The sequence below is a fragment of the Grus americana genome, chromosome 2, assembly GCF_028858705.1.
Source record: "Grus americana isolate bGruAme1 chromosome 2, bGruAme1.mat, whole genome shotgun sequence".
In the NCBI taxonomy this organism is placed as follows: Eukaryota; Metazoa; Chordata; class Aves; order Gruiformes; family Gruidae; genus Grus; species Grus americana.
This window is the reverse complement of record NC_072853.1, coordinates 52,439,003-52,456,558: the sequence shown is the minus strand read 5'-3', so window position 1 is coordinate 52,456,558 and position 17,556 is coordinate 52,439,003. Positions and strand designations below refer to the sequence as shown.

At 39.2% G+C, this 17,556-nt stretch overlaps 1 protein-coding gene across 8 annotated transcripts in view; it reads left to right on the top strand.

Annotated features, from left to right (window-relative positions):
* Positions 1-17,556, top strand: part of GREB1L (GREB1 like retinoic acid receptor coactivator) — a 143,110-nt gene that overhangs the window by 78,388 nt on the left and 47,166 nt on the right. For 3 of the 8 annotated variants that reach the window (XM_054815849.1, XM_054815850.1, XM_054815851.1), the window contains 5 exons: positions 764-935; positions 1,152-1,349; positions 9,632-9,808; positions 12,544-12,720; positions 14,707-14,829. In XM_054815849.1, coding sequence (XP_054671824.1) covers positions 767-935; positions 1,152-1,349; positions 9,632-9,808; positions 12,544-12,720; positions 14,707-14,829 — 844 coding nt within the window. In that variant the 5' untranslated portion in view covers positions 764-766. The remainder of the gene's footprint in view (positions 1-763; positions 936-1,151; positions 1,350-9,631; positions 9,809-12,543; positions 12,721-14,706; positions 14,830-17,556) is intronic. The other 5 variants (XM_054815856.1, XM_054815855.1, XM_054815853.1 and 2 more) reach the window with 4 other exon arrangements.

Below are 17,556 nucleotides of genomic sequence, written 5' to 3'. Positions count from 1 at the left end.
GTTTAAATGATTTTTCTCACTATACTGATATAAAGCATATTTCAAAATAAAAACATTTCACAGCATTTGCTGTGTATGGTTTGGATGTTGTTGATTTCTCTCTTTTTGTACTTAAATCTTCTGTTGTAAGAGTATGATTAGATAATTTGAATTATATGGATCAGACTACATCTAAATCATAGCGTTACATTGAAGATAAGAGGTGAAGACCCTGAAAAGACAAGAGGATTGGCCTTCCACCTAAGTTCAGTTAATATTAGCAAGGGCAAAAATTCAAATTATTGGATGCCTTCTGTGTATTATTTCTTTACAAATGATGGCATACTGACAAGTAAAATTATGTTAATGCAGTTAGACAACTAGTGATGAAGCTAAACTTGACGGTTTTAATTTTCTGTGTTATGTACCCTTCTGTAGTCTACTCTGAAAATCCTAAAAAATACAGTAATAATGACTTTACCTTTCATTAAATTCTACCCATGGCAGGTTCTTGAGGCTGTTGAGAGGCCACGTATACAGAAGACTCAAAGCAGTTGGAAATGTGCTAAAAGCTGTTATTGAAACAAGAGGACACAGTCTACCAGATTGAGAGAGAAACGTGAACGTGTAGTACTAGTTAGAAGTGTTATTTTCATAGCATACTTTCTTACTAACTTTATATCACTGTCATGGTGGACATTAATAAGACCTCACTTTTCTTTTGTAAATGGTCTGTATATGCATTTTCCCACCTCCTTACCAGATGTTTTCTTTGTGTTTTTAGATCATGGGGAATTCATATGCAGGGCAACTAAAATCTGCCCGTTTTGAAGAAGCTCTTCATAACTCTATAGAAGCTTCTCTGAGATGTAGCAGTGTTGTCCCACGGCCAATCTTCTCACAGCTGTACCTGGATCCTGACCAGCCACCTTTCTTGCCGGAAGGTAACCATGAAAGTATGGCATATTTCCATTGCTGTTTTTCTGTGTGAGAAAAGGGTGGGATATGTTTCATTAAAAAAAAAAAAAAAAGCCGCACAGTAGTTCATTGTGTGATGCAAAATCTGAATCTTGGGCCTCTTTATGGAGAAAGAATGGCATGCTGATTATTTTAAAAGGAGCTAAATGCAAGTACTAATGAAAAGTTTATTTTATTTTTTTGTTCTTGCTCAGATGTGAAGCCAAAGGTAGAAGAGTTGGATAAAGAGTTAGTACATCGCTATTCACAAAATGGAAACCTGGACTTTTCTACCAACCAAACTGTTAATGAAATGGAAGATGAAGAGGAGGATGAAGACATGTCAGATTCAAGTAGTCCACCAATCCCATATTCACAAAAACCTGCCCCAGAAGGGTCTTGCACTACTGATGGTTGGTGTCCATTCTTTTACATGTGTGATCTTTACAACTAATTCTCAGTATAATGCATAGTCTCTACAGTTGGAAATTCTTGAGCTAGAAGTCTGGAAATACTTGTAGTCAAAGCCTTAGATCTGACAAAATATGGAATAAGAAGACTTGTTTCAGGACATAAAATGTAATGTGTTATTTGAAAGCAGGGTCTAAGACTTGCTGTGGCACTTTATTAGTTTCTCAAAGCCCCTCGTTTTCTTTGGTCATCATTGGTTTACTGTCCTCAAAGAAGTTGTGTAAGTCAGCATCAGTATGGCTGATTCTCAATCTATCCCAAAATTATTGCCAGAAACATTGGTAAAGCTGGGTTTAGTTGCTTCCATGGGCAGAAGGAAGAGTTTGGACAGAGAAAAAGGAGAAGAGACTTGATGTTCCTTCTGCTGCCAAGGGGATAAGAGGGATGACGGTGGAAGCTTGTCTGTTTTGTCTTTGCCATCTGCCTGCTGGCCATTGCTAGTTTACCCTCAGCTGTCCCCATTGTTGTTCTAGATAAGCAAAGTTGTTGACAGTACTATTTTTGTTTGGTTTTAAATGTGTTAAAGGAATGGTCAGATCATTATGAATATACCTACTGGACCAAGTAAACTTGATCTAATTGGTTCATTTTATCTCATAATTGTGCTATTGTGAAGATGTAACTTCTTAAAAGAAGGAAGAGCTATTCATATTAGATATGCTTCTCTTAAAAACAACTCCCGCCCCTCTCAAGCCCTTGGAAACACACAACCCTTCCCAGGTCCAAACCCCATTCTTGACATTTTCTTGAGTATCTTCCTGAATTATGGGCTTCCTTGTACCGAGGTCATAAGAAGTTGTAATTTGTAGAAAGATTTTGTACCTCCTTATAGTGTACAGTTATATGCGGTGATAGAAGTAAGCAGTAGTGACTGGTAATCCTTTGAAATTTTTGGGGGGTAATTGGTGGCAAATGTTGATGGTTTTGCCTTTACCCCTTCTGAATGCAGATTACATAAGCATGTTTATTCTCCATAACAGTGTCCCTCCAATTCCCTGTAACACAAAGTATAGAAAGGCTGGCTGCTATGGGAAGCTGGGGAATATTCTTGGGAGAATTTGTTATTTACACAGAATTGTATTTGCTATCCTTTAAAGACTTGTAAATTGGTAGCAGCAGAGAAGGAGAAAGTATAAAATGATGTATTCCTAAGAAGGTATTCTCAATTGAGGACAAGTATCAGTAAAGGCTGCAAAATCGCGTGTGGGGAGCAGGAACAGTTCTGATCACTTCTGTTAAAGAAATGTAAAATGAATCATGTGGGATGCAGAGGAGAACCAACAGGATAGTAAGAGGAGGGAGTTCTATCTAACAAGGCACTTTGCCTACCAGCACAAAAGAAATGGCATATGCTTACACCTTCTAATTATATCAAGGATAAAACACTAAGGAGGGAGAAGAGCTGGTCAAGCCAAGAGGGCCCTGTGGAAGTGTAATGCATGCATAAAATGGTTGTGAATGCATTCAGGCTAAAGGTTTATATCGGTGACAGGGTTCTGGACCAGCCTGCCAGTAGCGGGAGTAGGGATCAAAACCTTACGTGGCTCCAAGGCCACAATTCATTCATTTGTGAAAGAGCTTTTTATATGACATCACGAGATCTTTCTCAGCCTCACTCACACATTCTGGTGATCCCTGGTTGAGCTTGCGTGCCCAATCAGAAATGTCAGTTGTGAGTTTCCAGTTAACTGTCTGTGTCATTACTTGAGAAGTGACCTTTCATTCACGTGCAAACTGTTGCATGTTCGCCAGTGCCTTTGCCACCTCTGCTGAGGATTGCTTCATAAGGCTGTCCTGCCTGACGTGGCACTGCAAGGAGGTGCTCAGCTGCCAAGCGCTCACTGCAATGCAGATCTCTATGCTGTGGCTGCATATTGCATGTCACAAGGTTATGCCTTGTGATGCTATAGTTACATAATATATGTAATTATATGTTCGTGTATGTATAGAATATTATGCTTTTTAGTATGTTCTGGGAAAAGATGACCTTCCAGGGGGCAGTTCTGGTTTTTGATTTTTATCTAGAAGTCTTTTATGATCAGAGCACCCTAGAAGAAAGTTTCCTGTGTTACAACTGCAGAATTTTAGGATTGTTCATTAGTCTTTGTCAAGTTTACCCTTCTGAATCTGTCTCACTCTTCTGTGTTGTTCTCAAGGAGCTAATTTAAGAGAGCAGTGGTTTTGTATCTGGAAAAGGAAAATACATTTTTTAAAACAGTGATAATGATCTGTTAGGACAGTTTTACGTAAGTGTTTAAAACACCCAGGTTCCCAAACATTCATGCTGTGGACCGTATCTCAGCAAGATATTAATCTGATAGCTCATCTTTCATCTCATGAATATGCCCTTCCAGAGACATAAGGCAGAATTGCTGCCATTGTTTACATCCCTTATCTTAGTTATTTAATTACAGAGATAAATAACATTAGGAAAATGTTAAATAATACTGATATAGTAATTGAAGTCACTGTAAGTGTTTGGATGCTTTAAACTAGGCATGTATTTAATTGCTTATCCAAGAGCAAAGTATTGGTACTAGAACCTGCAGTTCATAACTCCACTTGCTGTAAAACACATCTCCCACCTTTTAGCACAGATGGGATGAAACCTTTTTCCATTTTAAACTATTTGTGCTGTTTGGTCTTCCTGAATTCAGGATTTATGCCGTAACCATCATATTATTTTCTGTGGTGACTTGTTCTTTATTCAGATGGCTGAGTTGTCAGTCACATGGGTGCAGAAAGTAGATCTTAATGCCTTCATTCATCAGTTTAAAAAGTAAGTGCCTCACAAGTGACAGTTTGTTGGATGTTCCTTTTTAGCTGGCCATAATATTAGATCCCTTAACTCTCCTCTTAAGCTATTGGAAAGAGGAAATGCATTTGTCATTGATCCTTAGTTATAAGGATCATGTATTAGTCATAAAAGTAAAGACTTTGTAATCAAGAAGAGAAATAGAATTTGGGGGATTCACTTATTTAGAGGGGCTTTTTTTTTTTCTGCTCAGCACAAACTTTTGTAACTAACTTACCTGGTCAGTGAAAATAAGGTCTTTGTTTTCATACAGGTACCTCAAATATGCAACAAAACAATACAAGAAGCTGTTCTGAACCGCTTCTTTGCTGTAGCTTTAAAAGAGGCTATTTCTAATTTGTGGAATAGTGTTTTATGCAAGCTGTGGGAAACACAATAGTAGCACCTTTCTTTTGTTAGTAAATCCTCAGTTTACCTGATGCTTAAAGAAAGGCCAAGGTGGTTTCAGAAGCAATTAGGTAAGCAGGTACTTAACACCTGATCAGTTACTGTGAAGTTACAATAGCAAGTGACAGTGACCTGTAATTCATATGTAATTCTTGGAAGCTAATTCCTTATGCAAATACGCCATTTATTGCAGTACAACAAGGGGCTGGTACCACACATTGAAACTACTTCTTGTACTGGTGGGGAAAGGGAAAATATATACAAATTTCATTTTAAAAAAGATTCCAGCACTTCCAGGTGTTGACAGGGGATACATTTTCATTTTCAGGAAGATGGGGCTGGATTAATTTAAATAAAGTGATGTTGGAAAATGCAAATGTGCTTCTCAGAAGCAAAACCAAATGAATTTTCTTTCAAAGAAATGCAGATAATGTCTGTAAAAAGCTATTCATTATTCTTTTTGTGACTGCTCTTGGTATTTGCAAATCTCCAATCAGAATATAAATGACTGTTCTTTATTTAAAACAAAGCAGAGATCCTGTGGGAAGATGATTTATTTTTAATGGAACAGCTCAGCTGTGTGCTTTTATTTTTATAATTAACACATTGATAAGCAATTTCATAAAGAGAAGCTGGTTTATTTTGCCAGGAACCAGGACAGCGGCTCATGGGTTTTCATACTTAGATGCTTGTAAAAGGTACACAGGTAAATGTGACACTGAAGTGTCATCCTTTTTTCTTAAGAGTTGTATGTGTTAGTGCTGCTTGACATAGAAATTTAGGTGCAAACTCAATTATAAATTAATAGCCATGAAATGTAAATAGATTTTGCATGTTCTGAATCTTAAACATGGGCAGGACAAGTTCTGCTTGTACAGAGACATCATGTCTTGTCTTTCCTAATGTGGGAATGGTTCTCTCTCACAGATAATTAAATAGCAATGAAAAATAATGTAAAACAGAAAAAAGAAAAAAGTTTGGGGTCTCTCTGTCGTTTGCTAGTTAGAAAAATACAATTTTAGATATCTATACATGAGAAAGGGGTTAATCCTTCCTTCTTCTCCCCACAGTCATTTACTTGCTTCCAAATTAATGATTTGTATGTGGAATTTTCTCATTCAGTTAAAAAAAACAGCAGCAGGAACCTAAAACTCGAAGAGTGCTTTGCAGGCTCAAAAGCCAAGGGAAAGAAGGATAACAAAGGGCTCTTGAACATACCATCTGCTTGTCTGTCTTTGAAGGAAAATTCAAGACTTTTACTACACAGAAGCAGATTTGCATTCTTTCCATATCTCCTGGTGGAAGGGAGCCCTGGCTGTACCTGGCCAAGCTCCACAGCCCTCCCTGGCTCTCTTGTTGCAGATGTCAAATAAACGAGAGAAGAGCGGCCGGAGGCTCTGAGGGTCTGTCTGTGCTCCTCACCCATCGGGATCCCTTTCTCCTCTGCAGAAGGGGAGCCAGAGGAAACTACTTTGAGTGCCAGCCCCGTTGCTTGTGTCGCTTCCTCGGAAAATGAGGTTTCAGCAGTTGCTCTGCTGCCTGTCAGGAAGCTGGTAGCTGCTTTCTGCCACTTTTGGCAGAGAGGTAGAGGTACTAAAGGAACGGAATTTCAGCAAGATTTTGGAAGTTCAGGAGCTGGTTGGATGACAGCAGTGTCCCAAAACTAATGTCCCCTGGGGCAGAAAAATAATCATAGCTCTCCACTTACACAGCCTGAACATCACAAAGGCATGTGCTGGCCAGCCAGTCTACACATACATACCTCTGATCCAGAGATGTCGCCAGCCAAAGTAGAGAAAGATGCCAGAGGAGATTGTGCAAGGAGGAAGAAGGGGAGCATGGAAGGGATCTGAGAGCACTTTGGGTGGAGTAAGAGATGATACAGGGTGTGAATCTTAGGTATTGTTTGCAGATTAGGCAGGATGCAGCGTTTCTCCAGTACAGTCCTACATATCCTAAATGGTGGGAAATATTAAATAGATTCCAGTCAGGTCTCTCAGGTAAGAGGCTGCTGTTGCCTGAGATGGCAGTCTGAGATACATCAGTTTGTTTCAATGAGTACTGCTAAGATGTTACAGAGTAATGCTTATAAACTTAAGATGTTGTGATGGGTTTCTTAGGGTTTCCCTACATTCCTTGGATGATAGCAGAGTCTTTGCTTCCGTCTCTAGTATTGCTGTTGCTAACAGTTCATTCAAAAGCCTCTTTTTAGTCAGTGTTTGTGCTTCTGGGCATTTCCTGAAAATTTTTAGGTGGAGACAAGGCTAAAGAGTAATTATGTAAAAGCACAGGTTTAAATCTGTCTTGAAATCTTACAGTACTTGCTGTTTCATAATCCTTATCTGCAGATTTCCTGTTTGCCCACATTGTCAGCAGTGGGTAATTTTTCTATTTTAAATCTAGATGTAGAGTGGTATTTTCTAAGCATGTCAGCTACTCAGATTTCACTTGAATGCCTAAATATTTAAGGCTAGTTTTGAAAATTCTGGACGTAGTACCCAAATGGCATAAGCATTTGAATAAGCAAATTCTATTTTGAACGTAAAGGAGTTTTGTTCCTAGATTTATCTGCAATTGTTTCTTTCTAAATTACGTTGAAGAGTGTAGATAATACTTAGGATGGTACCTAGGCTTCCATTTGATTAGGATCAATATGTTTCTAAGGAATACACCTTAAAAAGAGTTTAACGTATGAAAATCAAATTACATCTAATCAGAAAATGATACATTTTGCTTTAAATATGTGAGTTTAATGCCTTTTCCCTAAAACATATGTAACTTCTTATTGGTAAGTTATTGTTATAATCCATAGATTTGTAAATAAAAACTTTAGGCCCTTCATTTTAATTCACTGGCTGGACGGCGGCATGTGTGAGGGGCGAGTCCAAGCTAACTTTCAGCTCCAATGAGCTGCTGCTGGGACCGAGCTGATTGAATAACTGAAGAGAGCATTCAGCCAAGAACTGGTTCAGCAGATTGTGGGTGCAGGTACAAGACTGAAATTGTGTCGGACCCTGTTTTCAGCAAGCTGCTGCTTGCCGGAAAGCTCATGCTAGCTGACTCTGTGCATTCCATTTTGCGCATGCGCTTTGCCTGGTACAGTTCTGAGATAAAAACAAAAAAACAACATTAGCTTTCACCATCTTTGCTGAAGTTTTAAACTATAGGGTTTAGTGCAGTAGGTAAGAGTGCAGACACAGATATTAATAATGATTGAGATGACACGTGGTTAAGCTGTGATCGCATTGCATTTCCAGATGCTTAGCCAGTGTCTTTCTCCAGTGTTCTGATTTTTCCTTACAATTTCTGTTACTACTATAGACTACTTGAATAATATTTTAAATTAAGTGTAGGTAAATACATTAATAGCCGAAGTCTTACTAGATATTACCATAATTTCAAATCTAGTTTCATATGTTTGTTTTTAAGAACAGTATTAGAACACATTATTATATTGATTTTCTTTATTTCAAAATATTAATTCATGCAGATGCATGCATGTCTTGTCTATGTTGTGATATTTCTATGGTTGTAGCAAGAGAGAGATGGTTAGTGGATGAATGTGAGATGTCTTTGGACATCCTGAAATAGGGGGCGTTTCTGCCAGCTGCTCCTGGGAGAGTTGTGAGGCCAGACTGTAGCACTGATCTTGCAGCTGGAGAAGTGAGAATTGTAGGGGAGCACAACATAAGAGTCTTGTTCTTCATAAAACCTGGTAGTGCTTCATTGACTTCTGCCTAAGGGAAGTCAGAAAGCCCAGTGTGATCGTATCTTTTCCTGCAGAGGAAGCCACAGGACTGTTGCTGTCTCTCACACTTGTCTTTTCCTTGCTTGAAAGTAGAAATTACTCAATAAAAATAATATGATGGAGCTGTACAAAAAAAAGTGATGGGTGATTTGCTTCCTTGTAAGTCCAGTGCTGAGGCTAATGGAAGAGTCTTTGAATACTGTCATTAGTTTACTTAGTCAAAAGAATCTAACTTTGGAGTTGGCTTTGGTTTGAGCAAAAGATTGGACCAGCTGGACCTCCAGAGTTCCCGTAATTGTTCTAAGCTGTCCTATCCAACCTTTTGAAAATCCCCACCATGGCTGCATGGTGCATGGCTGCCAAGCTCGCCACGAGTCCTGAGCTCCCCAGGGCCCCATTGCGGTAATCGGTCAAAGCTCTGGGCTCCGTGTCCCAGCCTGCCACCTGCTCGCTGCAGGACGTGGAACAGCAGTCGCTCCAGTCCCCAGTTTTGCCCACGTCTGCTGCTGGCTGTAGCCCTACATTGACCAGTAGCACAAGAACCAACATTATGTTCTTATTTTGTGTGCATATGTGTATTTGGGTGGGAAAAAACCCAACTAATTGGAGACTTGAAGTCATGCAGTCCATTAAGACTTCAAGGCACTTAATGGGAGATTTACAGAAAACATGGTGTACAGCTCTAAAACCAGTGAATTATACTTGCTGGAATTCCTAAAATGTACAGACAAGTTAAAAATTAGATTTAAAAATAATTTTCCTTTAGTAGTTAGTACTAAACTTCAGTCATCGTTATCGTTCCTTTGTATTACTTAGTAATGTTTATGTACAAATGCCAGCATGTTACAAGCAATAAAGACAAAATTGGTTCTCTTGAAAAGACTGTAAACTAAAATTTGGCAAAGAAAAATTATTCTTTGGCATGTTTTAAGAGCTGTTTTCTCTTACAAAATCACAAACTTTCCTCCTTATTTTGAATGCTTTTGAAAAATTGAGTTTCTGAGCCATTTGATGTCTAGTCTTTAGTGACTTATGTCTCTGCCTGAGTGTGTTCAGGATCTCTTTAAAATAATGGTTATCTATGGTCTCTGAAACCCTGAGCTAGTGGATCTGATGAGATGCTATCTCCATTTCCTCTATTTCCCTTGAAAAAGATACATTAAAACCCCCAGTTACAGCATCAAGTTGTGAAGCCCCATTTGCTTTTGTAACTGATGAAGAAAATTACATGAAATCTTGTTCAGATGTATCATTTGTTTTGGTTTGTTTTTTAGGTTTTTGTCAAGCAGGCAAGGATTTACGGTTAGTATCGCTGTGCATGGAGCAAATTGATATCCCAGCAGGCTTCCTGTTAGTAGGAGCCAAATCTCCTAACCTTCCTGAGCACATTCTAGTCTGCGCTGTTGACAAGCGGTTTTTGCCAGATGATCATGGAAAAAATGCACTTTTAGGTAAGAGATTTTTTTTCCCTTCGTGCCATAATAATTCAGTGAAAAAGGTCAGTTCAAAATTATATAAAGTCATTTCAGCTAATGACCTTCTATTAGAAATATGTTGAGGCTTGTTGTAATTAAATTAAATCCATAGCTGAACCTGCCTTAAAAGCCCATTTTAAAACAAGTCTCTGATTCCACAATTAACCACAGTCGAAGCTCGGTGATTTCTGTGTGGGCAGAAGTCAATTGCAGCCCTGGCATTTTAAATATTAACTATCCACATACTCTTTATCCCTACTGATGCTTTCAGAATTTTCATTTAAGAAAAAATATGCTCATGCAACTGTAGAAGATGAGCTATCTATTTCTCTGTGGATTAAGGGACAAATTCTGCCCTTGGCTCCACCAGGACCATTGTTCTCAATAGGAGCTCTGAGGGCTGTTTACTTCTCAAAATCTAATAGATAGGGGAAAAACCCCCAAGCATTTATGTCATAATTGGTTATGCTTATGAGCTTTAGAATTTTAATACAAGAATGCTTCTTGGTGATTGAAGACAGGCATATGTGCACCTAAATTTCCTGCCTGGCTCATAACTGGTACACATTTTAACAGGCTAGTAAAAGTGATTGAATGTATTTTGGCTCCTTTAGCCTGTTTTGAATTTACTCTCTCATTTCTTCCTCCAGTCATTGTGCTGCCTAGAATATATTCAGAAAGACCTTTCAACAGGGAAGAAATTACAATAAAGCATAAAAGCCCTTATTTAATCACACTGCTCAAATTCTGGTCCAGACCAGCAATATTTTGCATAACTACTGAAAACACCTCGTTTTTGTACTTCCGTGCTTTAATGTTATTTCTCCCTTAAACACATTTAATATGCTACTACACACTGTAAACCTTTGGACCTAAGGCAGAAATCCCCCTGGCCTGAGTTAGATGGGAGCTGTGGTGTGACAAGCCTTTGCTGGGTCTGGTTGGGGATGTGGGATTGTGGGGTACTCTGATGTATACTGTCATTCTCAGAGGAGCTGCTCCCCCACTGAGCAGGGGAAGTGTCAAGAGCAGGTCAACGAAAACTATCTGATAGACAAACAGATGGTTAGTCTGATTAAATGTGGTACTACTTGTCTTTGTTGATAAGCCTCCCCCCCAGCTTTGTATCCATCTATCATGTCTGATATAATTTGATAATGAGCCTAATGACTCACAACTCTGCTCTGGCATTGCTGATGTTACATATTTAAATGCCACTGGGCCTGTGTAGCTGGTACCTATGAGCAAAGAATGGACTTGGTAGCTCTGTGAGACCCTGATGACTGTTTCTGGCAACTATGGAGATGCACCAATAGTTCCTATGGGTTGCAAGGGAGAAGGGAAGGACTGATTCAGTTCCAGGAGAAACAGGATGAAGAAATTGACTTCTTGGCATCCTCAGCAACATGATGGTGAAAGATGATAATGAGGCACAGTAAGGCTAAAGACAATGGCCTAATTAATAAGAGTTTTGTGGAAAATGCATTTTGTCAAAAAGACTGAGTATCTTTTTTCATAAAACTATGAATTTGGCTGACAGGTAAGAGTGGGAACAAGTGTTCTCCAAGGTAGTTGGCATTGTGGAAAATAATGATAGTAGTAAGGATGAAAAAATGGTTCTGTTACAGATCTTGAACTGATCAGTAAATGGAAAAAACCCACCAAAATAAAGCATTTCTACTAGGTATTAATCTGCCCAGCAGTATTATAAATCATTATTGATGTTCCAGAAGGAATATAAAATATTTCTTCATTAAGGGTTTAAAGCAATTCGGAGATGAGTGGAGTAGCAAGTAAGCCAGAGGAGTTTAATTGTTCAGCATTAGATAATGGCTTATTCAACCAACAAAGATTTTAAGGCAGGCCCATTTCAGAACATGCCCTGTGCTTTGTTCTGGGAGATGTTAGACCAGTGCCATCTATATGTAACATTCCCATTAACATAGTTGTAAATGGCAATGGAAATCAAGGGTGCTTATAATCCTCAGTCTGGACCTTGTCCTCCAGACCGTAACACCACATTTCATCCCCGTCTGTGAAACCATGTCAGAAACATTGCAGAAAAGCAGTCTTCTGCCTTTGTTCCTAAATCTTTCATGAGAGGTTGTAGGTTTTTAAAAACATTCTGAAGCACTCCTTATGTTTGCCATGAAATCCTGACATCAGCAATTGCTTTTAAGACTTTAATAAGCTGTAAGGTCCAGCTTACTTGGAACATGCTTTGTGTAAGGAGTCTCAGATAAAATTTATTAGATACTAAGGTTAATTTTAGTCACGTGAAGTTGCAGTGGCTACTATGCATTATAGCCACTGTTCTGAGAGATGCATGGAGCTTGGAACCCATGTTTTTTTAATGTAGGAAAAAAAGATTTTTTTCTTTATGGAAATTTCCTAGCCTGGCATCATAGTTCTCCCTCTGCCAAGTACTTATTCCTCTCTGCACTGTGTGGAGTGGAAAATTGATGGTAGGATTTTGGCATAAGTTAGTATGACCTAGAAAGATGGAAGACTTTCAGAAAAGCTAAGACTAAAATCTGCCTGTGTTTGGCTGCTTCCTGACACGCATGTGCTGAGCAGGGAATCTACAGAATCTGTCAGGAGGTCTCCAGTTGCTCTGAACTGGATGTGCAGGTAGGTTAAAATGCCTTTATTCCTAGGAGACAGCACAAGTTATTTAATCTGTACATATATCTTCTGCTTCATTCTTCCAGGATTTTCTGGGAATTGTATAGGCTGTGGAGAAAGAGGATTTCGGTACTTCACAGAGTTTTCCAATCATATCAACCTGAAATTAACCACTCAGCCAAAGAAGCAGAAGCACTTAAAGTACTACCTAGTAAGAAGTTCCCAAGGTGTACTATCAAAGGGACCCCTTATTTGCTGGAAAGGTAATAAAGGTGCCCATTCCCTTAGGATTTTTTTATTGCATTAGTGTGATGTTGAATGAAAAATTGAAAGTTGCTGTTGAAAATGTGTGCATTCAAAAGGAACTGTAGAAGATGGCTTTCTTTACTGCGTGAAGGAAAAATTCCCACTGGTTTCACTGAACTCTGGATTTTGCCAGAGAGGTTTATTTAAGTCTTAATAGTAACCATGCAGTCGTAAATGGTCTTCCTCCATCTCCCCATACTTTCAATGGGAGTCCTAAATCTGCCCTTCTTAGGATGTGCAGCCATCTTGGTAGAAGAAATAAGGTTGCTCAGTCTGCTGATTCTTTTTGTGTCTGAAGCAAGATGACTCACAGCCAGGGCTCCAACACTGGCTTTCCACTGATACTCATCTTAGCAGGTGCAATTCAATCTGTCTAATGCCTGAGGATGGGTAGCACGCCATAAGATTAAGAAAGCTCAGGTCACTGATCTCAGCAAAAGAAGAGAAATCTTGCATACTCTTGCCATTTATGGTGTGTTTCACACTTGGGCTTACCCTCTATCAGAGCAGCCTGTGCAGTATTGTTACATGCTAAAGAGATGACATTTGTGACCCCAAGGCAAGGTAGCCATGGGGTCTGTTATCGGAGGTTTTTGGAGCTAGAGCCATGCAAAGACTCAAGGATCCTTGAGAATGGTTTACCTACTCGCTGTCTACTAAGTTGGTGTATATGCAGACTGTGGTCTCACTCAGTAAAGACGGAGTTCGATGTGGTGCCTGTTGTTCCAAAGAGGATGATGTGAGGAGACGAGAAGCTCCACAGGAGGACTGACATGCATCTGAAGAGTCACATCCTCATGCAAATGGCAGCATGACACCGGAGAGAGATGGTTATCACCGAGCTGTATGAGTGATTATAGTACTGTATCAGTTTGTGGTTCAAAGGGACCCTGGTTTCAGCTGCTTTTCTCAGTTACGAGTATAATTAACTACTGCTTTAGAGTGGATGTGTTTTTCAGTTGCATTTTTCACAAAAATACTACAGAAAGATTTACTTTGGTAGTCTCTTTTTGAAGTTCCAAATACAGAAGAAGGGAACCTTGTTTTAATTTTGGAATCTTTTTTCTGAAACCCCTGCCTGATGCTTATGCAGTTGGGGTTGGTGTGTGCCCTGGTAAATGCTGTCAGGGGTCACGCACATGAAAAACTATTTTAAACCACCTTCTGATCAGAAATGTAAAGGTGCGGAAGAGGCAGATACTGGGGTCACTTTTGGTTATACGCTGAATGCAAGTGTTTTGAGCACCCATGAAAGTTTAGAAAATTGACTAAGAATCGACCTCATGGGCATTATTTTGATAGGATCTATCCTTATATTGATACTATCCATCTGGTAACCCTTCACTTACCTTAAAGGCCTAATTAGAAGAAGAGAAATGCTCTTAAACACCCCCTCCTCGTCAAACAAAACCTGATTAGCTCTCAGTTAAAAAAATGGATTAATGTGTGATTTTTAAGGTCACTTTCTCCTCCCTCAACTCAGTTTTCATCCAAACAGACGCTCACAGCACTGAGATCTCCCTGAAGGTTTTGTGGAGGTATACTAAGAATCTGGGATTCAGCACAATTTCTCCTTTTAAAGGGCAACATATGACGGTTTGTATAAAGGTTGTGCCACAGAAGTCGCTGAGTGTTTCCTGGGATATGTCCAATACCTTAAAATCTCTTGGAAGCTGCGAACGGAGTGCTTGCCATTTTGCAGCATCTGGTCTGTATTTGCCTGGCCCTCTGAGTGGCCCCCAGGGAGGTTTTCTTAATTAGAAGACAAAGTTGACTAAACTGCGAGAGCTTTATTTTCATTGAATGCTGCCATTTGCCGCTGTTTGTTGTACGTGCTGTATGTATGCTTTTAACATTTTGTCACCTTTCGCCACCGTGTTGCTGAACTTTCGCTCCTGGAAGGCAGGCCTTGTTAATATGTACTGTAGCTGCTTCGTTTGCAGAATGTAGAAGCAGGCAATCATCTGCTGCTAGCCTCTCTGCTAAACCAAATTCTTCGGTGTCACCGTCCACGACCCCAGAGGGTGGATCAGCTAATGGATACAAATCAGGGTTCACTCAGACAGGTAGGAGCTGAAAGTGCTATAAAGATAACCATTGGGGGTGGTAAGTTACTTCAGATGTTGTTGGTTCAGGGATGCTGTAAACAACTGGATATTTCCCTCAAGCCGTGTATAGGTTACAGTGGGGAGGGTGCCTTGTAAAATTTGCTTTGTGAAAGATTAAGACTCAGGTGAGGCTGAAGGTTAGCTTAGTCTTCATAAGAATAGTCGATTAAAAAGTATTAAAAGATTTTTTGATTAATTTATTTGATTCTGTGTCTCCCTGTGTTTGTTTCATTTATTTTTTTGTGGATCTCAAAAATCTTGAATTACACATTTATGGGGAGGTGTTTACTTAGTATGTAGACTAGATTATTTGTCTTGAAAAGGAAAATTGTCTCCTTTTGAGGTTAGGGGGACAGCTTTTATTTATTTGCTTGCTTGCTTATTTATTTATTTATATTTTATGTCACACAAGGGTGTACTTAGAATAGCAATTTCCCCATACACATCCAGTGGTTTTGTGTTATGTGAGCTAGGATGCATCTCATAACTGTTCTAGAAAGCCATTAATGACATACTTAAACAAGGAGAAGCTACTAAAATCAAATGGACATTGGCTGACAAAGCAGCAGCATCTTAATTTTGTTTATTTTTTGCAAATAGCCAAGGTGCTTTTCTTTGAGCTTTTTTCTTATTGCTTTATTGCAGCTTCATGTGTGCTGTTCTATGTTTTTGTGTCTGTGCTATTTCTCAAAAAATTAAAAACAGGAGAAAACTTTCTGTTAGTTGTCATAATTGGTTGATAGGTATGTACCATAACATATATTTCTCTCGAGGAGTATGAAATGCAGATGAAAAAACAAGATTTTAAAAATATTTCTTCCACTTACAAAGTATGTTAAAAAGGAATAACAAACAAAAGCTGAACATACGCATTCTTACGAAGTTGTAATCACTGATCGGTATGTTCAGAGACACTTTCCCCATGTGGTCACCCCTGTCTCTGTTTAGGAAGCTGTATGCTTTCAGCTTTGGTGAACATGAAATCAGAGTGTTATTTAAACATCCACATTTCATTGCATGATCCCTTGGCTTCCAGATCCTGGCATGAGAACTGTGCAGATGCATCAGAACTTATTTATTTGAAATGACAAGTGATCCAATATTTACACAGCTTTGTCTTCTATTGTACCTGCCAAGTTAATAGATACACCTTTTATATACTGCTTTCTCCTTATCACTCGCTGAGATTTTCAGTCTGCTTGGTGTTTCTGTGTGTCACTGTTTGTACTCTTAGGTCACGATTGTCAAAACCTTTTCATCTCCTCCTATGGTTATCTTCTAGTGCAGATAATGTCACATGCATACATATGAATCCCCTGTGACCCGGAGAAGGGGGGAGGGCACCTTTTTTGGTGGCGTGAATTCTGACATGTGTTGCCTAGGATAGAGGTCTGACTTTTCCCCTCCTAGACTCTGCATAACTGTACTTTGAGTTGAATTCTTGGTCGTTTTAGAACAGGAGAACTTACTGGCAAGTTGCTTTCTGAAATTGTTTTCAGTTTATTGCCATCTCATACCAATTTTTTCCTTTTAAAGTTGTGTAAATAGTTCTGTTCTAAATAGACAAGTTCTAAGAGACACGTGTAGGTAGACAGTTGTGGGCGCGCTCAGAGTACTGTGTTGAAATGGTAATTCTGTGATAGAAATTAGTGCACAAGAGAATTTTGAAATACTATAGTTAAAGCTGACAGTACGGTGTGGGCATGACATCGCAATCAGGTGTTGGGTCCCCCTTTCAAAACAGTGTGGGAAGATGCAGTTGTGTTGCAGAGGAGAAGCGACTGGCAATGCAAAAATGACTGAAACCTTGAACAGAATAAAAAATTCGGTTTTAGGCAGACACACAAGGGAAAACTTCAATTCAGGTGTTAAAAGTGTGCTAAGCAACTGGAAGCAGCATTTAACAATAGAAAGATGAACAGTTTTAATAACTGGTGGTACTACAAGTCCTGCTTAGGTACCAGTGTGATACTTAAACATATACGAGCCACATCTGCGTTCATAGATAACATTTCAAGAAAATATATTAGAACTAGAGAGAAAAAAAACCCACAACCCCTAAAGCTTCTGGACAGTTTACTTTGAGGAAAACTTTAATACTACATATTTACTACATCATATTTAATGAGACACCAGCGTTTTCCTCCAAAGCACCTGACTCGGTGGTCTATTTTGTTAGCCGTCCAGCATATTTCCTGTGAACGTGAACAAGGTTTTCTGGTGGAGCAGCACCAGCAGAGGCTTCTGCGTTCATTCCCCATCCCTGTTACTCCGTCTGGCAAAGCAGACTCTCCTCCCCACCGTCCTTTGCCAAATGGTTTGGGGCCTGAGGGTGAATGTTATTTGGCAGATCAAGTTGGTCTTTACATTCTGTTTTCTTTCCCTGGCTGTTTTACTAGGACATCTGCAGGTGAACTTAGCCTACTTGTTGCAAACTACTTTCTGGACAAACGCTGAGTTAATATTCTTTCACCCCAGTTATGAGAGTTTGGATTTGTCAGTGTATTAGTGTCCGAACACTGAATTTTTCTTGAAGTAAATTGCAGATATTACATGCCTGATGTTAAAGTAGGGGCCTATGTGCTGAGAGGTTTGGGATCAGTTCTGATTTACAGTTTTATACTGGGCAAGTATTTGTTTGTTCTTCAGCTTATCCATCTACAAAATAGGGCTAATATTTTTCAG